The sequence below is a fragment of the Squalius cephalus genome (genome assembly GCF_949319135.1).
Source record: "Squalius cephalus genome assembly, chromosome: 14".
Lineage (NCBI taxonomy): Eukaryota > Metazoa > Chordata > Actinopteri > Cypriniformes > Leuciscidae > Squalius > Squalius cephalus.
Window position 1 is genome coordinate 34,446,495 of NC_137135.1, and position 25,998 is coordinate 34,472,492.

Sequence of the window (25,998 nt, forward strand, 5' to 3'; positions counted from 1 at the left end):
ACACACACACAGGGTGGAAAGGACAGGGGGGTGGGGGCTAGATGAGGAAGAAAGAGCAATAAGAAAAATCCCAACAGTCATCAAAAGGAAAAAAAAAAAACTCCAGCAGTTGATTGTATTCGCTAATATCTGAAGTCTTCTGCCCACCCATTCATTTTTCCTAGTGCTGTCAATATATAGACCAACACGAGCGGGTTACAAGTCACTTGCACTTGTGCACTGAGGATAATCATCCAGCAGGTGACTCGAACCTTTGAAGGACTTCCACCGACACCATGTCTGCTCTACACTGGATTTGTGCTCTGACACTGGCGCTGGTTTGCTGCCTGAGCGCCCAGCCCGTCAAACTAGACGCCAACAGGAAAGCATTTGAAAAAGCTGACATACTTGAAAAACATTTAAAAAGTTTTAAAGATGTTGCTAAAAACAATTGTGTAAGTATTATCTGCTTTTAAAACACCCAGCAATATCAAACCATTTTAAACTGTTCATGCATTTATGCTTTATTTTTATTTTTTACAGCCAAACGACATGGAAATCTACTCTCCTGCTGACATTCATCAGGTAAGCGAACTCTTTTATTTAATTTTAGCTTTAAACATCAGTTTGTTTGCTGAAGAGAGATAGATCACTCACACAGGAAGGAGGTTACTACGAGAAAGCCAAACCTCAAGCCAGCTCTCACAACAATTCTCACACACACACACACACACGCACGAGCAGCTGAGAGATACAGAAAGAGATGCGCTCTGCAAACAACTCGAGGATGAGCTAAAACTCTAGGCCTGACACACTCTTTCTCTCTGTTTCTTTCAAGGATTGTTTGTCTTCAGCTCTGAACTGCTCCATTAGTGAGCTAGATGTCCTTGAATACGAATGCGGTCTTAAAGAAAAGAAAGATGACTCGAATGTCTTCGAGAACTTCTACAGCGGACTGGAGTTTGCAATGGATTATGTAAGTGAAAAACAATTTTATATGCTTCATCAATTAGGCCTAAAGTAACGATGACCGTGATTGGTGATACTTTCTTAAAAATAAAAGTGTCTTTTTTGGCATCATTGGTTTCACAAAGGACCTTTAACTATTAAGGTTCTTAATGCAAAAAAAAAAAAAAAACTTTGTTTTTTATTCTGTTCACTGAAAGTGAAAAATGGTTCTTCTGTGAAATCGCTGCAAAAAAAAAAAATGCTTTTTGAACCTTCATTTTTTAAGAGTGTAGTGGAAATATGTTCTTTAGATTTGTAATAACTGCACGTTTCTTTGGGGAACCTAGAATCACTCTTCTATGGCATCTCTGAGAAACCTTTATGTTTAAGAGTGAAGACTCATATTGTTCTCTCTTCTCCTCCTCTCTCTAGACTTCACCAAGCCCAAGCTCATGCAAAGCCTGCGAGATGTACCCCACAAAAAATGTTGAGGAGTTTCTAGAAGCCATCAAAAATCTGGTGGAGCAATGGTGATCATGTGAAGGTTAACCTGCTCTTGAAGGTTAACCTGCTCTGCTCTATTTAAATCTGTTTCTCGATCATGTCTAGGAAACTTTAAAAAAAAAAAAAACATCAGGGTTAAACTTTTATTTATAAAAAATAGTAATTGTATTTATTATGTCTTTATTCATTGGAGTGCTATGAATGTATCCTTGATATAAATGTTTATGTAACTTCTATGAAGACCGACATGTTACCAGTTCTCTGAGTTGTATTTTGTTTTAAAACAAAAAAAAAATGCACTAGAATGTTTTACATAAGCTTTGCTTCTTATTTATTTATTTATTAATATTTATTGAATTATTATTGAATTATAAATTATTGAATTATAAATTGCTTATTTATTTGAATGTATGCTATTTGTTTTACAATAAATAAATGTGAACCGAATTCTTCTAAAAGCTTGAGATTTCACTGATTTCAGTCATCATGTTGGTTTTATTACGCGGAGGTCACGGGTGCGAAAAACACAACTGCTAATTTAGATTCTGACCCCCTGACCTACATATAAACTGCGTTTATTTGAGCGTTTGACCCCATTTCAACGCTAAGGTGGACATCGTGTGTGTGAACTCATTGGGAAAGTCCCCGATCACACGTTCTATGACAAGCAATGGGAAACATGCCTGGAAAATATTTTCTACACCTACTACTAATAAGTCATCACTCTTGCCCACCTAAACCACACTGGGATGCTCATCATTACACTGAATTAGAGTTATCAGTTATGGCACGTTCCTTTAGCATGCGTTCTGGTTCACTTCATGTGATGCAGTTGCGGTCAGGCACTTTTTTCTCTCTAAATTATAACCCATTACTCACTCTTGGCCTGACAGCAGAGGGCGTCTGTCCAGAACAACTTTAAATGTTGTTAAATATGTTTTTTAAAATAGCAGTGCTTGCAACGCAGCAAAAGTGGATTAGTTTTGGGGCATCAGAGCTTGTCTTGTTTTCTGTCAGCACCGTTAACACGATCACTGGCTGTAAATGCATGAACATGTGCAAGGAATGCAAGCCATTTAATAAATATTCCCATGATGTCATCACTGCGGGTAACATTGGAAACGAGGAAAATTCAGTGTCAATGGGAGCTTTTCAAAATATTTTTTATAAAGTTATTATTTATAAAAATATTTTTTATAAAAATAAACAAATAAATAAATGGTCAATGGGAGATTTAAATTTTTTTTTTTTTTTTTTTTGCAAAAAATAAATTAATCAATGGTCAATGGCAGAATTTTGTATTTTTTATAAAGTTTACATAAATAAATCGTCAATGGGAGATTTTTATTTTTTAAATTTGCATAAAAATAAATTAACAATAAATGGTCAATGGCAGAATTATGTATTTTTTATAAAGTTTACATAAATAAATAAATCGTCAATGGGAGATTTTTATTTTTTAAATTTGCATAAAAATAAATTAACAATAAATGGTCAATGGCAGAATTATGTATTTCTTATAAAGTTTACAAAAATAAACAAATAAATCATCATTGGGAGATTTTTATTTGTATAAAATTTGCAAAAAATAAATTAACAACAATAAATGGTCAATGTCAGAAATATGTATTTCTTATAAAATTGACAAAAATGAATGAATAATTAAATAATTGATCAATTTTATTTCTTATAAAGTTTGCAAAAAAAAATGTAAATGGGAGATTCTTATATTTCTTTTAAAGTGAAAGAATAAATAACACACTTAAAGATGAAATGAGGTCTTATATGATGCATTCAATCTGTGTAATTGTCTACAATCCGTAAATCTAAGAAAACCACACATTTGATTACTTTTATTAACAAGCCTTGTGATTTGAGGCATTACTCATGTCCGCAGAACAAACGGCGCAGCACATTGTCAAAGTTTATTACTTAGGTAAGTGTTGAAATCTCTAATCCTGTAAGTATGAGCAAACGAAGTAGTGATACTTGACATGGCAAACACTGCCTTCCTTCCTGGAAGGTGTGAAGGGAAATGATTAAAGTGCACTTTGCAGCATAAACAAACTTTCAGATAGTGTGGGTACCTCTATAAGGTTCCTGCGTGGGTCTCTATCACCCCAAAAACCAAACGCACAACACTGAGCAGCACTAAACCACAGTTCTTGTGCATTTATTTCACTGCTTTAAAAGTGGATGCCAGGCGATGATTGCTCAAGACTAACGCCCACCTTCCTGATCAGGAAATGTGTAGGGATTAAGGGGGATGTGGGATAACTGGACGGCCCGCCAGCGCAGCAAACAACGCAGGAACCGAAAATAAATAAATAAATAAATTGGCCCACATGTGAGAGTTTATGTGGTTGAGCCCTTTAAACCATAAACTGATACTATCTGAGTTACAACCAACTGCAAGATCTCAAGTGCCTGAGCTAAAACTGACAATACCTGCTCGATATCAGCTCAGTGTGAACAACGTACATGTGTGACCCTGGGTCACAAAACCAGTCTCGAGTCGCACGGGTATATCTGTGGCAATAGCCAACAATACATTGTATGGGTCAAAATCATGAGGATATTAAGTAAAGATCATGTTCCATGAAGATATTTAGTAAATTTCCTACAGTAAATATATAAAACATGTATTTCTGTGAGTGAATGCAGCACAATCGCCAACATAAATGAACAACTTTAAAGGAGATTTTCTCAATGTTTTGATTTTTTTGCATCCTCAGATTCCAGATTTTCTATTAGTTGTATCTCGACCAAATATTGTCATATCCTAACAAAACCATGCATCAATGAACGGCTTATTTATTCAGCTTTCAGATGATGTGTCAATCTCAATTTCAAAAAGTTGACCCATGTGACTGGTTTTGTGGTCCAGGGTCACATATGATGTTGCAAAAATCTCATCAATAACTCAACCTCATGCCAGATTTTGAAAAAGAACGCCAAAAAAGCGCCATAAAAAATAAGTCCATACGTCTGTGCCTCATATTTCCAAATTCCAAGCTCAAACTCCCTTTAAGGAACATCTGTGGACAATCTTAAAATGCCTCCAGGCAGCTTTTTTCCCTAGTCATGCAAGAACATGCAAGAACATGAATGAACATGAACAGGGAAAGACTTAAATCAGCTTATTTTGTGACACAGAAGCTATTTTCTGTGAACGTTCAAGACTTCATATAGGTTGAAGAATAACAGTGCGGTAAACGGAAAAACTATTTGTGCTATGATTATGATAATACATTTAAAATTATATGATATAATATGATACAAATACCAGTTTTATAATATCAAGTAGCATAACACTGTTTTTGTACAGCTAAAAAATAACTGGAAGTGGAGGAGAAGAAAGTCACCATGAAATCAAAATGTGCAATTCTTGTTTGGAATATTGCAGCGTTTATTATAAACGATTTATCCGTGTACATCGTTAATTAATCTGCCTCGTAATCTTGAATCAGAATAACTTCCCAACCTGCGGGGCAACCTGTCACTCACATGAGATCAGCCAATAGTAAACCACAACCAGCCAATCAATTCCTCACAGACAAAATCAAGCCCCGCCCACATTTGCTCTTGTTCTAGAAGCGTTTCACTCGGATATACAACTAGGGGTGGGCGACACTGCAAAATTCGGGGTAAAGTAAATACAGGGCCAGTATCGCCGATATCGATATATACTTTTTAATTTTAAAAGCATGCACTTGAACTTACATGCACTTTCCTGTGCTAGAGCAGTATGTCATGATTTATGAGGTGAATGCATCATTAATATGCTAATTTCTGAAGACGTTTTCAATATTTTGTGATTTGTGCTCTCAACTCGCCTGTAATTAGTCAGTGACTCTCACCAAACTACCCTAATTATAGTAAATGCACTTTTGTTCACTAGCCTACTGTTCAAAGGTTTGGGGTCTGTAAGATTTTTAATTCTCTTCTGCATTTATTTGAGCAAAAATGCAGTAAAAACTGAAATATTATTACAATTTAATACTAAACTGTAATTTATTCCTGTGATCAAAGCTGAATTTTCAGCGTCATTACTCCAGTCTTCATGATCCTTCATGATGAGAAATCATTTTAAAATGCTGATTTGCTGCTCAAGAAACATATCTTATTATTATCAATGTTGATAATAATTGACAAAGTGGTGGTTTCCACAATCATATTTTTGTGGAAACCACCATAACCATTCTTTTATGCAGAATTATTTGACAGTCACTTTTGATCAATTTAATGCATCGATCCTTGATGAATAAAAATATTAATTTCGTTAAAAGAAAATCTTACTGACGTCAACATTTTGAAACGTTATGTACACTTTTAGTTTGTTTATTGCGAAATAACTCCCGATTGTTTCTCTGTCATCTAAGCATGGCTTCGTTTCCCAAACGGAAATCGAACACTCTGTGATTGATTGGTTTCGTCTTGTATCCAGATGACTAGGAGAAATAGTTCTATCCTACAAAATCATTCGTTAACGTTTGCTTATTTTTCCACTTAGCAGCTTATTTTACGCACTAAATTGCGTGCTAAATTAACAAAAATTACTGGTAAAAAAAACAAACACATTTGGATTGATATTTTTATGTGAGGATCGATCCTTTTCGATACCACGTCAGTATCAATTCTTCAGGATCGATCCGCCCTCCCCTATATACAATATATACGACACAAAAGGGAAGAAAAGACTGTTGCAACTTCTGTTTCATGCCGACTTTAAAAATAAGGTGGATAGCTACGTTTACATGCAACCAAACCATCGTGAGTAATCTGATTGTGCTCAATCCTAACTGAATGTCAATCGGACTGAAAGGGATGAAGATCTGGAATAATCAACAGTAAAAAAAAAAAAAATTGTATATTAATTAAATACATTTTTGAAAAAAGCATGAATCCAACTATTTTCTCAATCAAATTGACCTTGCACAGTGCTATGATAAGTATGTGTACATACTGTACATTCTACATTCATGTTTATTTACGTCTAACAAGTGGTGGAGGAGACTGAATGTTTACAAGATATCTGCTAAAAAAAGCTCTTCTGTCACACATGCTCCGATGACATTATCGTGGAAGCTTTCTCTGATTTTAAACATTAAGTTTTGTTCTCAAATCCAGTAACACTAAAACATTTTTAAAGGGGTGATGTAATACCCTTTTCACAAGATGTAAAATAAGTCTCTGATGTCCCCAGAGTGTGTGTGAAGTTTTAGCTCAAAATATGCCACCGATATTTTTATATAGCATGTTAAAATTGTCAATTTTTGAGGGTGAGCAAAAACACACCGTTTTGTGTCTGTCCCTTTAAATGCAAATGAGCTGCTGCTCCTGGCACAGGGGGCGGAGCTTCAAGAGCTCATGTCCTTTTACCTCACACACACATGCACTGAAAATTTCAAAAACTTTTAGCCTTTTATGTTCAAACCGGAGTCAGAAAGATGGAGAGACTCAAGAAGAAGTGACAACATGTAGAAGCAACAGGACATTTCTGAATGGTTAGTTGATGAGTTTATGTAGCTTCATTGATTAGCATATTCTGGCTTGATAATCTATAAATGGTGTTCAGGGGGCGGGGTTTATGTAAATTCTAGGGTTTGTGATGTCACTAACCCGGGAGGAATGTGGTGTAGTCTCTATCAGCCGTTTGTTGTAGTCCTTAAAAAGCGATTTCTGTAAAAGCAAATATCTCCCTTTGCTTTGAACTTTGAGCGTTGTAACTTTGCAGATGTTGTTTATGATCAAACAGCAACATTACACACTAACTAAAGTTAAAAAAAGTGAAATCATAATCAACCACCCCTTTAAAAGACTTTCAGCTAAAAACACGCAGTGGTATGTAATACATTTTATTCAATATTTCATTGTATTATAGTAGATGTCTGTATTCATGTGGTCCCATCAGCCAACCAGTGTTGCCAGGGGCCAGGGCTGAAACAATCGACCCTGGCATTTTGGCCCAGACTGGCCCCACTATATGATCATAAACACCACCCGTCTTATATAACACACCCTTAAATATATGCATACCAACTCCTATTCCTTAAAACCACTAATGCCATGTAATGAGTGAGTAGGAACGAGTGAGAGTTAACAGATGAAATAAGTAAAAATGTGACATTAATACAATTGAACTATCCTCCACAGTGATGAATCCTAAAACAAGCTATAAGCTGCATTGGCATTGCAATACCAGTGTTTCTCCAAATTTTTGATAAAACTGTGGTGGGTGGACCTTGGTTCTTCTAGGGGGGTTTGGGGGCATGCCCCCCCATAAGAACATTTTGAGCATTAAATTCACCAATTTGGTGCACTTTAAGAGTTCAAAATTAAAAGCTCCAACCCATATTCAGTGTGCAAATTAAACAAAGAAGATGTCAAACCTCTTTTAGTTGCAGTGTCTGTTTACATTACACCTACTACATAATTATAGTTATAATATTAATCCAATGACAGTAATAGCCATATTTTGTACAAAAAAAAACAAAAAAAGCACATGATCTTTTATTTTGACGGAAACTGCATCAAGCTTATATTTTGGTGGAAAACATGGTTTACAAACGCCTCTTTCTAGTAAATTGCAGTAATCTCAACTATGAAGATGTGGAAATAATGCGTAACTGGGTAAAGGGTTCCTACACTCATAGCCTAAGTGTCTTGAAAGTAGTTCTGCTTATTGCAGGCTTTACACTCACTCATCTCTCTCCTGATCCTTCTCACTATCGTCATCAGCCACTGGAGCTGATGAAGGTCAGAAAACATGTATTTTGACACATACAGCGTCTGCTTGAAGGGCCTGTTTCTATTTTTTCACGCTATTTCTCTGCACAATCCTTGCGTTTCTTCTCCATCTCTCTGACTATTTTGACAGATACACACTGACACTGCTGCACGCTCGCTCACTCGTTTAAAGATGTGATTGGGCCAGCCCAGTGTCAATCAAGAAAAGAACCAATGGGCCGCTGATCTACGTGTTTCATGGGCTGGTCTGTCAGAAAAAAAAACTAACGCTGACTTTTTTTGACCAACACTGGCACAAACCCAGTGCCGCCAATTAAGCAAAACAAAACTAAACGAACTGGCCGCCGATGTACGAGTTTTATGGGCTGTTAAAAAAAAAAAGAAAAAAGAATATTAATGAAAACTATGTACGAGTATGAGATGTATCGGCCCAAAAAGCACGTCGGCCCACTGGGAAAGTGCCCGGTATGCCCTATGGCCAGTCCACCCCTGCCGGGGGCCATTTGTTCAAAAAGTTTAATCTGGATCAGAATGATCTGGATTGGGAAATCACATGTTTTGCTATCCTGGATCAGGTAATCCATCTTGTGTGCCGGTTTTTCAAAGCAAAACTGGATTGGATCCTCCTGATCCAGACACACACCTTTTCAGATTACCAAATCTGGATTACTAGTGCTCTACAGAGCCCTTAAAGAGAGACATGGTGATAAGAAAGATTGACATTTCAATTCTTTAGCGTTCTCTCAGAAAAGTTATGCGAAAAAAAAAAAAAGACTTCGCGTTCGCTCACAAATAACTTTTGACTGGTTCATCTCTTATGATTGTGCCAATGTAGTTTACAAAGTGATAAAAAAAACCCACTGAATTAAATATAATATTTAATATGTAGCCTAATGTCTACTTCTAATTCATTACTTTAACAGTTAAACTAATCAAGAGCAAAAATACAAAAATGTGTGTGTATATATAAAAATGAAAACAAGGTTTTTTTTACCTGTTTTAAAGTTTTTTGGATCAAAAGGTATCCCAAACTTACAAAAAAGTTTTGAACAACACAAACTGATGAGTTGATCCAGATCAAAAACAAGACTGGACTTTGTGATCTAATCTGATTTCAGAATCCTTTTTTCCTTTTAAACAACCCATCTTCAGGATTTGATCCAATCCGAGAGCCGAAATCCGATCAATTACTTTTGAACAACTCGCTCACGGATGTCATTTACCTGTGCAGTCACATGACATTTACAGAACAGGTGATAAAACACAAGAAAAATACAACAAAAGTGCCTATAAGCAGAGATAAAAGCTTGCTGACCACATACTTCCATTTCTGGAAGTCGTGCAACTAGGATGAATGGGAATGATAACAGGCTCTCTGAAAGTACTATAGACGTCCTTGCCTTTTTTTTTTCTTTTAACAAATGGTCAATGGTCTATGGAAGCTTGTTTCCACCATCGAATAACAAAAAATGTAATTGCAACTTTTTCTATCACAATTCTGACCTTTTTCTCTCACAATCCTGACCTTTTTGTCTCAGAATTGCAAGTTTATATCTCAAAATTCTACGGGAAAAAAGTCAGAATAGCAGAAAATAAACTCTCAATCCTGAGAAAAAAAAAAACATTATAGAATTGTGAGATGAATTCGCAATAGCATGAAAAAAAGTCGGAATTGTGATTTTCTCAGAATTAAGAGTTTATATCACACAATTTGGACTTCATACCTCGCAATCGCGAGATTATGTCCGGCAAATTTAGATTTGCTCTGCAAGTAGTCTGGCAAAGAGCTCATTCAAGCCCATTTCTAATCCGTCGAAATCGCGGCACCAATCAGAAACGTTGGGGCGGGCTTTACACAATGACGATCGCTCTGATTGGTTTTAGGTCTATCCAATTGCGCCCAGAGGCATTTGAGCGACGCCCGTTCAACTTTTAAATGCATTATTATATTCAAATTACAAACACATGAGGACAGTCTCCATGAAAGACCCACTGGCAGATGAACGTGCTACTACATTTCTCTCCGAAACGGTAGGAAATTAAATTAGATTTAATAGAAGATTTTAACTGTGACACAATGATTGACAGGGCAGTTTACGTGACAGGATGCACACGACAGATCCGTCCGATATAGATGACGGAGTAGTATGTCCCAAAGCTTGCCTACTTTTTTGCTACACATTCAAAAGTAATTACCTTTTCTTCACAAGAAGAGTACATACTTTTATGGCGTAGTGTAACTTAGGCGAATTGGGACGCAGCTTATAGCTTTACACGATGACGATCGCTCTGATTGGTTTTAGGTCTATCCAATTGCGCCCAGAGGCATTTGAGCGATGTCCGTTGGTGATGCCCCTTTGGAAATGAGATATTAATGAAATTTTGCCAGACCATAACTCAGTTACTACTGAGAATGGTCTGGTTTTAACCAGGCTACCGGTTTGCGAGATATAAACTCGCAATTACGAGAAAAAAAGTCAGAATTGTGAGAGTCGTAATTATCTTTTTTCCTTTCTACATCGTGGCGGAAACAAGCTTCCATAGCGTCCTCCACCTTATACCGTCTCTGAGCTTCTTGCTCCATTTCAAGTGCATTTTATCCTTGACCTTTGACTCCAGACCCCACAACTGGAGTCTATTTCACCACGATTAAATTCTGTAATCAAAATATTAACATAACTGAATGCATTGCTATGGAAATAAAGGCCACTTAACATGAATGACACAAACTGACCACAACCCAAGATCAAGCATTGACAGAACAAAACATCCTGCGTGTTAAACAGCACAACTGTCTCAATGCATTTTAGGCTGTTTTTGCAGCATGGCTTGATTGCATGCATTCACATGCACATTGATCCTGCGCATTTGCTCCAAAAGAAAAACAAAGACTATTGTATGACTTCAAAATGCATTAATCCAGAACAAAAAAAGCAAAAAGCATGAATCACTCCCTCCATTTTAAGAGATGCATACAGCGTACAAACCTGCTCCACAGCAAAACGTGGTCCCGTCACTAAGATGCACAACAATTGATTGAAAAGATGGTCCATGCATGAGCCCCACTAACATAAATGCATATTAAACGCGATTGGATGCAGTTACACTTTTGACAGGAAGCCCCTGAGGTTTCCTGTGTTGTAGTATGAACAGGGAACTTGAACATCTGATGTTTACCTATGAACAAACACACACCGTGCAGTGGCCCGTTTCTCAGTAGGGTTTCACTAACCACAAATAAAATGACCTATAAAGCACTTAAAAGAAAGCACACTTCTAATCTACAACATGTCCCACATTCCAGATGTCAAAACAGAGGTACACGAGAGCTATTCACGCCTGAACTAGTTAACCCAGGTCATTCTAAACCCCAGGTAAATGTAATCCTGGGTTATCTTGCGTCACGTTTCAAACTGCTCATAATTTACCCAGGGTTAACTATTAACATAAGCTGACATTTCACACTGTACATTCCTAAACCCTGGGTTGAAATTCTTATCTGCATATTTCGTTAACATGAGTTAATATGTGGATGAATCAAATTGCTATTTTCCTTCCTTTAGAAAAACTAACTTGTGACTTACGCCGGCGGTCTAATGATTTCTGGCGTATTTGGTCCCCTCTTCTTGAGAATGTATGTTGAAAGTCTTGTTTTTTTTTTGCAATTACCCTTCACCCGATCCTTTAACTACCAGTTAAAAATATGCCGCCATGAGACACTTGGTTTTGATATTGTAAAACCATAAAAACAATTCTTTCATTTATTTTACACTAATTAAACACTATTCAGTCAGCAAATGAAAGTCCAAACAATTTTTATTATATTCATTTACCTTGAAAACAAACAGAACATCCCCTTTTGTTACAATTTTACACTATTATCTGTCTTGAACTGTATTTTATATCTTTGCACTTGTGTAAATAAACTTCAAATCCAGTACGTTTCCCCAGTCCAATAACCAATGTACATCTGTTGTCTGTAAGTGCCTCTTGCTGCATCGTTATACAACAAATTTGAACAAAACAAACATGCAAACCACAAAGTAATTTAGCATGCAATTTAAACATATTGATACATGATATATTGCAGTGGCTTATGGCATCTGTCGGTGGGTTCTCACACAGAGAAATGGTCGCTGATCGGCGGCTTCTCCACCCACTGGCCGTAGCCCTTCCTTTCCAGGTAAGACTTCAACACACTCTTTGCTTCCTGGTACGGCTTTGCCATCATCTTGACGTTCAATAAAGAACGAGATGATCAGTGTTAAAGCAGCAGCCATTAAGAAGAATTATTTTTAAAGCTGGACAACTAATAAAAGTGACTTGATTTTTTTTGTCAATAATTGCATGCAAAAAAAAAAAAAAAAAAAAAAAATCGCCAGAGTGGTTTCCAGGGTGTTGCTAGGGTGTTCTGGGTTCCCATGTGATTATGTCGTTTTGAGCTGGCTTTATCTTAATGTAGGACAGCACGATTAATCCAAATAATACTGAAATTGCGATATGGCTTAGTGTTGTCACAATACCTAAATTATGACTTTGATACGATACTCGACTAAAATATATTGACACCAATACTACAGCAACAACCTAAAACAACAGGAATAGTAATTGGGTGGACGATATGATCAAAATCTTATTTAACAACATACCTCAAAATAGTTATTTTATTTTGACTTGGGCTTTAAAAATAAGAACAAAGATGCAAATTATAAACATTAGGAGAAATCCAGTATAAGAAAGAGTAGTTTAAACCTTTCTTGCACTGTATTTCTCTTAATGTTTGTAAGAAATACTACACTGTCCATGGCTTTCCACGCTTAAATCTGTGTTAACATCAAGCATGTCCTGTTTACTCATGTATGCATTTACTTCTTTATTGCTGTAAAGTGTCAATAACTTAAAGCAGTGCTGAACTACGTGTATATATTAACATACCAGCTCATTTAAGAAGACAAAAACTTTGACACGCTGAACACAATGCAGGAAATACGTCATTCTTAAAGTACCGGCACTAATAAAATGAGAAATTGTATTATTTTAAACAGCAGGATATCACAATACATTTCTATTACTGGTTATGTCTGTGATTAATTAAATAAATCTGTATGCGCTGTGTAAGAGTGAAGCCCAGCACTGTGTTCATTTACACGAGCAGCTCATGATAATAATAATAATAATAATTATTATAGTAAATTTATAGGCCAAATTGTGCAGCCCTACAAAAAAGCACAGAAAAGCTGGGGCGTTATTTATAAAGATGTGCATATAATGATCCTAAACGTGAACGTCAATGTTCCTATGAACAATTTATACAAGCGTTCGAATGAACAAAAATGTTCATACATGCATCTCTCTTTATAATTATTATTAGAGCTTTGGGTGTGAGAAAAGCATATTATAAATAAAATATATTATAATTATTATTATAAATCGTAGGTGACCTTAAATTCAAATGCAACATGTACAAGCACATCAACACCCACAGAATGCACACAACTTTATGGTTTAGAATTACGACTCTCAACGTCAATGTCGAGAAAATCCAAGCGTGCTCTCTAAAAACGTATATAGGCATAAATTATTATTTATATATAAATGAATTTCAGTTTTGTTGCTCCTTTATGCACATAATTATAGTAATGCATGTTGTGACTGCCTATTTATCTTAACGTTTCCTAAATGATGTTGAAATCATTAAATTACTGGTATATGAGCAGCAAAGTTTGTACGCACACTCTTCAGTCGGCATACGCATTAAAAACATTTGCATGTCAGTTTTTGCTTAAGTAAATCATGGGTTGTTTCCTCACATTGGATAAAACCTATGGCATTTAAGACCAATTCAATAAATTAGGAACTTAAAAAAACAAAAATAAATAAATAAAACATTTTATTTTGCAATAAAATCATAAAAAAATTGCAATTCGATTTCCCCCCCCAAATCTTGCAGAGCTATAGCTGAATGTGAATAAGAAAGAGTGCAGTACCTTGGCCTCCCTGTACGTGACAGCGGTGAGCAGCTCCTCTCTCTGGGCTTCTTTAGCTACCAAATTAAATCGACTCAACATCGCTGCCTTGCAAAGACGGCTGGCCAAGGCTGGACTGCTCTTAAACGGAGAGCTGGAACAAACACACAGATGTTTTATTTATATTTTTATTAGCGCTATGGGATGGGAATCTTTAGGCAACTCACGATTCCATCCGATTCTGATTCCGGGACTTAAAGGAGAACTCCGGTCAATTTTAACATTGAGCTCATTTTTTTGTAAATTTGGAGTGCTGTCAATACAGAGAACAACGACAAAAATCGGTGTTGCCTACACCGTGTTATCCTCTTTTTAAAATTTGCACCCTGTTGACTTCAATGGGGCAAGTTTTAAACCTGCTTTTAGCCTCTTAACATCCTTGATGTGTCATTACAAGTGCACAGGTCATGTGAGTGATTCCTTCAGAGTGGACAGGTGAATCTGACTGCAGTAGATGTGAAAGATATGAATAAAAATGATGTTTATTCAGCCAGCGCACATACCTGTATTTACATCCTGTTTTCGGTTGAAGTCCACAGTAGTCGAATGTCGAGTTCACGCGCATAGGTTTAGTACGTACGATCATGCGCCCGAACTCGACAATCGACTACTGTGGACTTCAACCGAAAACAGGATGTAAATACAGGTATGTGCGCTGGCTGAATAAACATCATTCATAGGCTACCATTTTATTTACACTTTTTTTTAAGACAAATTTATAATACTGTAAAAGTTATTCATTTAAAAAAAAATTCTAAATACAGCCTCAAAAAATATAGGCAATGATAAAGAAGAATAAGGCACATATTACTGTACAAGTAATAAACAATGAGTGTCTTATAATCAAAGAGTGCTTTCAGTATCTGAAAGTTTCCAGACAAGTGCATTGACGGAGTTTTCTCTTTATCCAAGCATTATTGCCGTTTGGTTATTTTTGATGACATTACAGAATGAATTCACAATAATGCACAAATCTGTTGTGACATTTCATATGTTTTGTCCTGTCAGCTTATTCCCTTAAATTAAGATTCCCTTTTAATTTAGCATTTTTCAGAGCGCACGCATACAAAGTGTACATGAGCATTTCAAGCATCCGTCTGATAGTAAATGAGTTTTGTGTGTCTAATAATGCATACCAAATGGCACTTCGATGAGCATTTGAAGGAGAAAACACTGAAGTATTGTTGAGACTGCACAATGTAAGTTTTGCAACAGTGAGCAAAAGCCTGTTTTTTTTTTACAGCGTATAGAAAGCAAGAACAACAATTGTCATTTCGGCCTGGGGTCTGTACCATGATGGTAGTTGAACAAACTCCAGGTTACAAGATTAGTTTTTGAGTTGACAAAACCAAACCAATACAACCAGGCTTTGTTGGTGCCACGATGCTGATCATCAACTTTCTCTGTCAACTCAGGCTTTGATCCTGAGTTTAGATGTGACATCAGTAGCGAAAAGCCAATCACGTGCTGAGAAAGAGTGAAACTCATTCAAAACTCATTGAAATTAATTCCTAGCGAGAGAAGCAGCGCGATTCACTTATTAAATAAAAGTATTAAAATATTAAGAATTTAAACAAATTTACACAGCAAGTAGAAAATAGTTGTCTATGAAAGAGGACAAAGTCTCGCTACTGTATATCAGTGCATGTAAAAGTTGTGATGTTAGTTTATACAGTTGATAAAAGGTATAGAGAGAATTTAAGCTCACATGTAGTCATTTTATAGCTTCATCTATTGATTCTAAAGCGTATTTATATCACCTTTATACATTTATTAATTTAAACTGAGTAATAATAATTGATGAACTAAAATTGTACATGTGTGATCGATTAATGGTATAGGTCTAATAATTACATGAATAATATCTAAATCATACAAATGAATTATTCTAAGTAAGCATTGCATACTAAAAGCCAGACGATTCTGTCTTTAAAAAGCATTTGCTATGCAGTGACTTTTAATTTGGAGTGGAAACAGGTGGAGTGACTTTATCGCATCAGACATGTGACACTTTGCTCACAGCTGATTGGTCCAAGTTCGGTTTGCAACCTCTTACCTGGAACATCACCTCTGACCCAGACCAGGACCATGTCGAGAATCAATTCAGAATCGTTGAAGACGATCGGATCAGTGCTGCATGGTCACGAAAGTTTATCATTTGCACACGTTTTCAAGCCTTGCCGATTTAAGCATTCGAGCGACAGAACTCGCGTGCGCTGTGTGGAAAGTTGTGCGCACAAATTCACACAAATTTATCTGAAAATGCCCACCTTTGCGAGTATCCAAAGTAAACAGTTGTTTATGGCGTAAGTGAACAATAGAGAAAGAACACATTTGCTTGTGTTTTAATCATTTCTTCTTTTTTTATTAATGACTGTTTACTTGTTTTTTAATGATCTTTGAAATGTATATTAGTAGTTTTAGCTCTGCTATTGAAATTCAAATAGAGAATTGTTAAATTTCACTGGTATCTAAAATTTTGGGTGTCATAACCTTATTTATTATACAATACAAGGATACATGTGTGAAAAATAAGTATTTTATTCATTTATTACTTTCTTTGTGGTGGGGCCAGTAAAAAATGGAATCACTAAAATCAATGAATTGAAAATCATGAAATCTTGTGAATCGGTACCAAGCCCTAATGAGAATAACCAATAAGAAGCATAAAACATCTGGATGCATTAAAGTGATGAGAAGCACATGACACTCACTCTTCGGTAGACTTTCCCTCCAGAGCACTGACCATCTCCATCATAAGGTCTCCGTGGCTCCAGTTCATGCTAAGGGACTTCTGGGTAGGGTGTGTGTCTGGAGGCATGGCCGAGGACACCAGGCTGATGTGTGGCCGGTAGACGCAGTAGTACAAGGGAAGTGCTGAGGTGATGCCATCAACACGCTGGTTCACTGCCATCTCTATACCACGAGTGTCACTGCAGCTGCCGTCACCTGAGCACATCAAGGATACCAGGCACAAACTGCATTAACAGCATTTACTCTTTTTTTTTTTTTTTAAAGAGGACCTATTATACCCTTTTTTTTGTTTGTTTTATTAACTTTTTTTTTTTTTTTCCTTTTTCTTTTTTTGTAAAAGAGAAAAAAAAAAATTATACTTTAAAACAACTTAAATCTGGAGTACAATTTATATTTAAAACACATTAGGTAATTGTACATATCTGTATTTGTAAAGACACTTTGTGATTGCATTGAGAAATTAATGATCAAAATAAACATAAAATAAAAAAATAAAGCGGACCTATTATGTTTTTTCACATGTTCATCTTTAGAATAAATCTTTATGTCACTGTTAAAAGAAACAACAAAACACATTTAGCAGCTCTTCAGATTTAGCAGAATAACTATAAACGATGTAAACAGTGTATATAAATAACAGGGACAATTGAAAAAGACAGACACAATGGTAAATGAGAATAGATAAATGTATCCAAACAAATAAACAGACAAGAGACATAATATAGAATGCAAAATAAGATATAAACACAAAGATAGACACAATGGACAAACAGTGAGGTGATGCAAAAGTATCATATACCGGAACAACTTCCATATGGTACTAGGGTCAACGGGATAAGATGGGAAGCAGCCTGTGGTCCCATCTAGTCTCCCTTTGTTTAATGCCTAAACAGCCCTAATATTAATTATTTTTTATTTAAAATTTTTTTTTTTTTTTTTTTATCACTTTTACTCATGACATGCTAGCTGGCAACAAAGGATTCCATTCATTATGCTAAGCTAAGCTAGCGGTGGCGCTTCCAAACTAAAACAATGCATGCACTGAGACAAAAATGCGTTTTCCCACCTATCTAAATGTAGGAAAGACGGTGAATAAGCCCTATTTCAAAAAACGGTGGAGTGTTCCTTTAAATCAAGGATTCGCTGTCAAAATAAAAGTCCTACTTCCGACACATTGGCCAAACAGAAAAATGTACCGACTGATGCGATAATTAAAAAAATGGTAATTTCCGGCCAATATATCAGCCTTGGCTATTCATCAGTCGACCCCTAGCCTGGATTGTTCGTCGTTGGGCGTTTCTCTAACTTACCAATGAAGATGCTGCTCACGTAGACTGGCTCAATGAAGTGGCTCAGTAGCGCCCCCTGGAAGCCCAACACCTGCCACTGCATGATCTTATCGGTGGCGGACATACTGACAACATGCGAGCCCATCTGCTCATACGAGCTGGAGAACTTGGAGAAGACCTTCCCTTCCACCACCACATGAAGGCCGATCTGATTATTCACCTCCCATGCAGAGATGGACAGAGGATTGAGGCGGCTAGAAAACAAGGACAACTGGGATTTAGTTGAACAAATTCGTACAATTTGCATACCTGATTTATTTTTGTGAAATGTTTTGCATTCAAAGTTTATGTTTGTGCTATATTTCTTCAAGATAAATGCCATAATGCGTGTATGCACAAATAAAAAAAGCTCACGCTCAACCAATTAAAACGAAAATGTTAAGATTTTAACCCTATAAAGCCTGTTTCATATTTGATTTGGAAACTTCTTTGGCCTGTAAATGATCAACATGATCTATAAATCTATAAAGCTTTTTGTATTGTCCGCGTCTTTTTGCTGTAAAAGAATAACTTTTATATTATTAGTAATATATTAAGCTATATATTAATATATATGAGCATTCACTGGACTGAAGCAACTTGATTATCCATGCATTTATTTCTAGAAAAGTCATGTGTAAATGTGAGTATCAAATATGATCAGGTTTATTTGTTCATCTCTCAATCATCATTGTATTACATTATGTTTAAAAAAAAAAAACTATAGAGATTTGATCATAAAACTAAACATTTAAATATCATCTTACCAAGACATATTATTGTCAGATATAACGTGATGACTGATATTTATATGCATTTTATTTAAGTATCTGTTATAAAGATGCACTTACATTACAAGCATCAGAATTTTGTCAATCTTACCTTTTGCCCATTTAAATATCAGCATCTGCACCAAATTGCATATTTTTTCTCAGTTTGGGCCTCTAAATAAAATTGAGCACCAAATTCTCACTATATCATATGAGCCATAAAAGCCTGATGTATCAAATATGATACTCAACGAAAAACAAATGCAAACTTTTCTCTTATAGATTTTGTCTTTCATATGTCAGGCTTTACAGGGTTAAAGAAGAGCAGGACACTGGGCCTTCATCAGACCTGACTCTCTTCATTTATACAGAGTGAATGTTGCATCTTCTCTCCTTTAGAGTCTATGTAAAGGTATGTGTGTGTGTGTGTGTGTACAGTTGAGAAGGTATCTGCGCTGCTCCTTTGGGCAGCTGGCTCAGGTACAGGTGTAGAGTGATGTGGTTTTTGAAGCTGAGGAGCTTGGTGGTCTGGTCCTGCTGAAAGACTGACTTCTCCTCCAGAGCACTATTCTTACTGAAGAACAGCAGCAGATTCCTGTACAGAAACCTACGGCACATTCAAAAAGACATTAAAAATTCCAATAATCTGTGCTTTAAAGCTACAATATGTAAGATTTTTGTAATAAAATATCCAAAAATCACTTGCACGGTGTGATATATTTCCTGCATCTGTGTACTTACAATATCCCAAAAGTTCCCAAAGATTTTTAATTTCAGAGAAATGACAGTTTTAAATAATGTCTCGTCCCTGTTCACTTGTCGCCTGTCAATGACGTAATATCCGCGTTATCCCTGGTTTCCGCTAGTATTCCCATAGTAACCATGGCGACAGATGTGGACAACTGCGTTACGTCTAGCGAACGCTCACGCTGTTGTTGTTTCGTTCAAACATTATGGACCATGGCAAGCAGACTTTGGGACAAAAGGAGAACTAAAACGAGGATCAATATCAGCGTGGCGTTTTCGAGATGCCGAGAGCTAGCGTCCGCGGCTAACTTCCACTCGACAGATATCGGCAAATGTAGAGGTGAGCTAATGTACATAAAACTAATCAATGTTATACAGCTCAACATGATGAAATGTTAGAATATGATCAGTATGTTATTCTAATGCTGATCTAGCTCACTGCTAGTCTCATACAGACAAACTAACACACAGAATAACATTATAACTTTAACACACTCAAATGCAGTTTAGTGTGATAGTGTAGAGCAAGTGAAACAGCGCTGCGTTCCCTCACAAGTTTCATTCGTCTAATAAACTGCCCTGTGTGAGTGTTATTCAGCACTTGCGGGTAAGTTAGTTCGGTAGGATTAAATGTCCTCATTCCTTTATATCCGCGGGACTCGCGTGTGGCGCTGAGATCTGTCTCTCATTAGCACTCGCGCGCTGCTTCACCACAGTCATGTTAAAAACATCAGTGTATTCACTCATTCATAAACATTATTAGATCCTTCAGCATGACGACAAGATCCATAATTCCGCTTATGCGTCATCAACCGACGCCTTTGTTATTGTCAGATGTTAGTGACCCCTAGCGGCGGAAAAAAATTACATATTGTAGCTTTAAATCAACTACAGACTAATGAATGAACTTATATTTGGCTATTTCGAGTTTGGTTGACCAACAGAAGTGTTTCTTCTAGCATTTAAGCCAAAAGCCTTCAGTTTTCAAGGTTTTTAGATCAAGAGACATGCATTTTTGACGCACAAACCTTTGACTGATAGGATAAACAAAAAACAAACCACAGCTTTTCTCTGAACTGGCCATAAAGGAGATGATTAATATGAACATCAATGTGATGACAACCTGCAACAGCTGAACATCCATGTACCTCATTAGTGATCTCCGGGCAGTTACTACAGCGTGTGAATCATGCAGGATTCGTCCTGTCGGCGCTGGACTGGCTTTGGTATTAGAACTGCCAGTTCCAAGAGCAACAACCTCACATCCTGCGGCTGCAGACGAAACACAGGACAGTTCGGATTACAATTATACAAGCACAGACTGACAAGAACCGCATGTCAAAATTAGTCAGATGATACACTGCACAAGTGTTTACATATTTTGTTAGGGGTGAGTTACGCACCAGAGACCTGTTCTGCTTTCTCTACACATCTTTCTTTCGTGTGTAATGTTGATGTTTGAGCATGAAAAAGCTCCAGCGGGAGTTATTCTATATCAGTGTCAGTGTTTCTGAACTCCCTGAAACGCCTCCATTGTAGTCTTGAGTTTCTCCCGGGAACGAACACGTCACAATATTCCTCATTTAAATAATTAATACGCAGAATAAAGGGGCGGGGCCTGGTTGAGTTAGTTAGTAGTGTGTTAAACTGGCGGTTATGGTAAGGGGCGGGACATTTCCCAAACACACTCGAAGCGCTCGACCAATCACAACACACTGATCCAGCCGACCAATCAGAGCACAGTGTGCTTTTCAGAAGGAGGGGCTTCATGGAGACTAAACCAGGGATAGCTAACTGGCGACCTTTAAATATCTTTAAATACGGCCCGCTGGACCATAATAAACCCTGATGATAAATTTTAAAACATTTGAAAGGTGACTCATGTATATAAATTACAGCATATGTGCATGCTAATGTGAACCTTCACCAGAATGAGCAAAAACAAATGAAAAAATGACAATAAAGTCAAGATGAGAATAATATTATTTTTTACCGAGTTTAAGGGTACATCTATATATTTTGTTTGGGAACGCTATCTGCAATTAAAGACTTTAAAGGTCCCGTATTATGCCCCTTTTCACAAGATGTAAAATAAGTCTCTGATGTCCCCAGAGTGTGTATGTGAAGTTTTAGCTCAAAATACCCCACAGATCATTTTTTACAGCATGTTTAAACTGTCATTTTTTGGGGCTCAGAAAAAACGCGCTGTTTTAGTGTGTGCCCTTTAAATGCAAATAAGCTGCTGCTCCCGGCACAGGGGGCGGAGCTTCATGAGCTCGCGCTCAGTCTCTCAGGACAATTTCATCTCACGGAATGATGATAATATCAGAAACTCTCAGTAACGGTGTTCATTTCGAGTCGGACAATAATGCCTGCAGAGTCAGTGTGCTGTATAGAGATGGAACAGGTATAGTTTAGTAGTTTAATTACGGTTATAACGTATTTGTCATCTGCTTGTATGTATCCATTATTAATAGCCTACAAGTCTGCTGTTTCGGACCAGGTCTGAATGATGATCAAACATTTGAGTTTAATAAAGTTTATTGTACATCACACAAAAGATGAAGCGTCAGTTTTACTCCAGAAAATCACCGTAAGAGCTGAGTAAACACAGTATAAGAAGTGCGTAAGTACATAAATGAATTTCGGTAGAGTTGAGGGAGCATTTTCTTTAAAAACAAAATAATTCCACCTCGTCTTCAGCGGCTGCCTCAGATTTCGGGAGTAAATAGAGAGAGCTATGTGGATTAATACATCCAGCCACACAACACCTACAACGCTTGGGAGACATTCTCGTCAGTGCAGCAGCTGTGAACGCGATCAGGGCGGGGCTATGTTGAAACGGCAGTGTCTGTCAACACTTGTGGGCGGGGCCTGTGCTTAGTGACGTCACTAAAACAGCATTCTGAAAACAGGTCGTTGGGAGACACTGCTGATGATTTATGGGGATTAATAAAAAAGGGAGTGAGTGTATTTTTATCACTATTGGCTGGTTGTGTACACACACTGCCAACACACATTTATGTCCAAACAGCATGCAAAAGTGAATTTTGCATAATAGGGGACCTTTAATTTACATTGCCATTACACCAATGCACACAAAGAGAAGTATGAAAGATATAGCATTGTTATGCTACGCTACAGATACAGCGTTAGTATCTACGCTAAAGATACAGAAGAGTTGTTCACACATCTCAGCTTTAAAAAGTAAAATACATCATCTACAAAACATTTTTGCCAAATGCAGGACAGAAATGTATGCATTATGTTCTTATATGCTTATATAAGCATTCTATTCATGGAAAAATGTAAATTTGAAGAAAAGACAGGAACTCACACGCCTTAAAAATTGGCGCGACCAAAAACCAAAAACTCGATTTAGGAAAAAAATTCACTTCAAAAAAGCCTGTACACTCTAACAATGAAGGGGAACCACCAATTGCAAGATAAAAACCACTGCTTTAATGACAATTTGGTCACGTGACCTATGTAATCATGCGACTCCTTATATTAAGATGCCTCCGGCGCTGAGTATTGTTAACTAGGCATTGAGAAAGGTGACGTGACCGAAACGTTAGCCTCTTTTTAATTAAAGCAGTGGTTTTGATCTCGCAATTGGTGGTTTCCCTTCATCGTGGCACCACTTTCAAATAAACCCATCAAAGCAAAGGTGGCATTCAGGCAAATCTAACAACCATTTGATAATGTCTCCCCATTCCCTTCCTTTTACTGTAAATGTTTCCAAAAACAAACTTGTCAACACCTATGACGACTTGTCTCGGCTTCCTTGACCATTTCGCTTGTCTAATATCCTGTGGATGTTACGTACCTATATCATAAAGAATCCTCCAACATTTCCTGTTCAAGTTTGTTTGGTATGGTTAAAAATGTCATCAAACCAATGAAAAAAATTACGAAAGGGCCCAAGGAAATTATATAATTGCTTCCTCTTCCAGTATGTCCATATCTGTGCACCATTGTTGGCTTTACTAAGAGATTCACTTTGGAAATTCCACTCTGCCTACTCACATTTTTAAGTGCCCCCATGATATTACAAATGCAACAAACAGATGCCATTCGTTTAAAATATCATATATGACTATGTTAATTTTAGAAATATCTAATATTTCATAAAGCTCTAATTAGATTTAATGTCAACAGTTCCCATAATGTTCTGCCGTAAGTACTATTTCCCGAAACAGTCTTTGAGTAGGAAGTGCGAGTCAAGTTCATTCATTACATGTTTGCCCTGTCGTACTCCTGTCTACCCCGATGACCTGCCCACGTCTGACATGTGTTTTTATTTATCAGCGTCTCTCAATTTCCCACAGGTTTCCTGCATCTTTTGACTAATGAAAACCCATGCCTTTTTCATTTATTTATGATTGCTGGATAAGGATTACTGTGATAACGGTGCTTTGTTTATAATGAAGTTTGAAAGATGAAGTTTGAAAGAAGAACACCCGAAAAGTGTTGGCGCAAACATTGCTCTTATACATGGTCGTCTAGATTCGTTTGGAGACCTAATGCTAAATATATGCAATTATGTGTATTAATTTGCACTTTATGCAAAATAATGTCTGTTTCAAAAGCATTTGATGTTGCCATTGTTGTAGAGGGGAATCTCATAAAAAAAGGAGTATGGAAAAATGTTCATGTCACTTTTCCCGTACAATTACTTTTTTCAGTGCAACATGACTTTTTTAAGACAATTAATCAAATTTATGCTAACAGTGTTACATTTTGCTTTAGTTCTTATCACTTTATTTTTTTTTACAAATTATTAAAATTGTTTAAATCAACATAAAAGATAGGATAACAGCACAACCATGATGCATACATATATTACAACTTAAATCTGAACTGGCGCGGTGTCTGTGAATCTCCTGTCTGTGTGACAGACACACACCGGACTCATGCGCACAGAAAGCCGCTTCAGACAGCGTGCCGTTCTCTTTCACGCTTAAACGGACAAAAGTATGCCAAAATGCCCGCTTTGTCAAGTATCCTCTTAAACACAGTCTTAAAATGAGTTCATTAAAGTCTTAAATGACCGTAAAGAGTTGTGAGGCCATAGGATATGAGTCAGGGGCCGTATTCACAAAGCATTTGATCTTACCACTAGGAGTACTCCTAAATCGCACTAAAAGATTTTAGCTAGGAGTTTTCTCTTAAAAGTTATTCACAACGCCTTTCAGACCTACTCTTAGTAAAGAAAAATGACAACTCCTAAACTAAGAGATACTATGGATGACGTCATTACTCGTGCACGAGCTTGACTGAAGTGACAACCTTGATTGGCTGATGATTGTAACGCGGGAATGAGTCCAAACTCCTCCCCTACGATGATGAGTGACAGGTGACAGGTCTGACAATGCGTGCGCTACACAAGTAGTCCGAAGGACGGAAGATGATGAATAACTGAATAAATAGCCTAAATGAATAAAGAGTAAGGCAAAACAAATAGCCTATAACCTAATGAAACATATGGATTGATGCAATATCTTTGCAAAATTATTGAATTAATCTGTCACTATATGCCTCTGCCTACGTTTGCAAAGAGAAGAACATTTTAATTTGATTCACAATGAAACGTTACAATTAGTTTACATGCAATGAGTAGCCTAGTTTTGGTTGTTGTTGGTGGCGTTATTGCATCCCTAGTTATGCAAATGCAATGCAAAATTGTTCCCTCGCGATTGGAAGCTCCTGTAGCCGCCGCATACGCATTTCAAAACATCGCAACGTGAAATGCCACAAAAAGCGGTTTGTGAATAGGTCTTAGTGAGTTAGGAGTCCTCTCGACTTCTTTTAAGCTGTCTCAGGCTTAGGTGCCACTTTTAGGGCTAAAATGCTTCGTGAATTACTCTTAGTCAAAAAAATTAGGAGTCCTAAAGTTACGAGTGACACCGTGCACGCCCATTATTCTTAGGAGTTGCTCCTAAATTCGCCAGTTAGGAGCTACTTTTAGCCTTAAAATTCTTTGTGAATACGGCCCCAGATCTGCATAATTTCTTAAAGTGACAGCAGCCTAATAAACCTTCTGCTGGGATGTACGTCATTAATGTAAATCAAAGAACAAAAGACAAAGAGAAAATCACTCACTGCTCTTGAGTGAATAACTTTTGTAGCTTTAATCTATATTATATATAGAGGATTAATATAAATATAAAGGATTAATCTATATTTCAT

The 25,998-nt window shown here is 36.8% G+C and overlaps 2 protein-coding genes across 5 annotated transcripts in view; one reads left to right on the forward strand and one right to left on the reverse strand.

Moving 5' to 3' along the window:
* Positions 1-528: 528 nt before the first annotated feature.
* On the forward strand, positions 529-1,595 carry il2 (interleukin 2). The gene is made up of 3 exons (XM_079891810.1): positions 529-564; positions 818-955; positions 1,360-1,595. Exons 1-3 carry the CDS (start codon positions 532-534, stop codon positions 1,459-1,461), a joined length of 273 nt encoding a protein of 90 aa, XP_079747936.1. The 5' UTR covers positions 529-531; the 3' UTR covers positions 1,462-1,595.
* Positions 1,596-11,997: 10,402 nt separating this feature from the next.
* The window catches only part of adad1 (adenosine deaminase domain containing 1 (testis-specific)), a 105,396-nt gene continuing 91,395 nt past the window's right edge, over positions 11,998-25,998 (reverse strand). For 3 of the 4 annotated variants that reach the window (XM_079892095.1, XM_079892097.1, XM_079892096.1), the window contains exons 7-12: positions 20,955-21,078; positions 19,496-19,666; positions 18,272-18,504; positions 16,922-17,156; positions 14,169-14,301; positions 11,998-12,412 (exon numbers count right to left, since the gene is read on the reverse strand). In XM_079892095.1, the coding sequence (XP_079748221.1) occupies positions 12,299-12,412; positions 14,169-14,301; positions 16,922-17,156; positions 18,272-18,504; positions 19,496-19,666; positions 20,955-21,078 (1,010 nt within the window). In that variant the 3' untranslated portion in view covers positions 11,998-12,298. The remainder of the gene's footprint in view (positions 12,413-14,168; positions 14,302-16,921; positions 17,157-18,271; positions 18,505-19,495; positions 19,667-20,954; positions 21,079-25,998) is intronic. The other variant, XM_079892094.1, reaches the window with a different exon arrangement.

Excerpts from the sequence above, each read along its gene's own strand:
- il2 (XM_079891810.1), top strand. The coding sequence starts at position 532 with ATGGAAATCTACTCTCCTGCTGACATTCATCAG. Across the intron at positions 565-817 it reads CTCCTGCTGACATTCATCAG|GATTGTTTGTCTTCAGCTCT; the intron begins GTAAGCGAACTC and ends GTTTCTTTCAAG. Across the intron at positions 956-1,359 it reads TGGAGTTTGCAATGGATTAT|ACTTCACCAAGCCCAAGCTC; the intron begins GTAAGTGAAAAA and ends TCCTCTCTCTAG.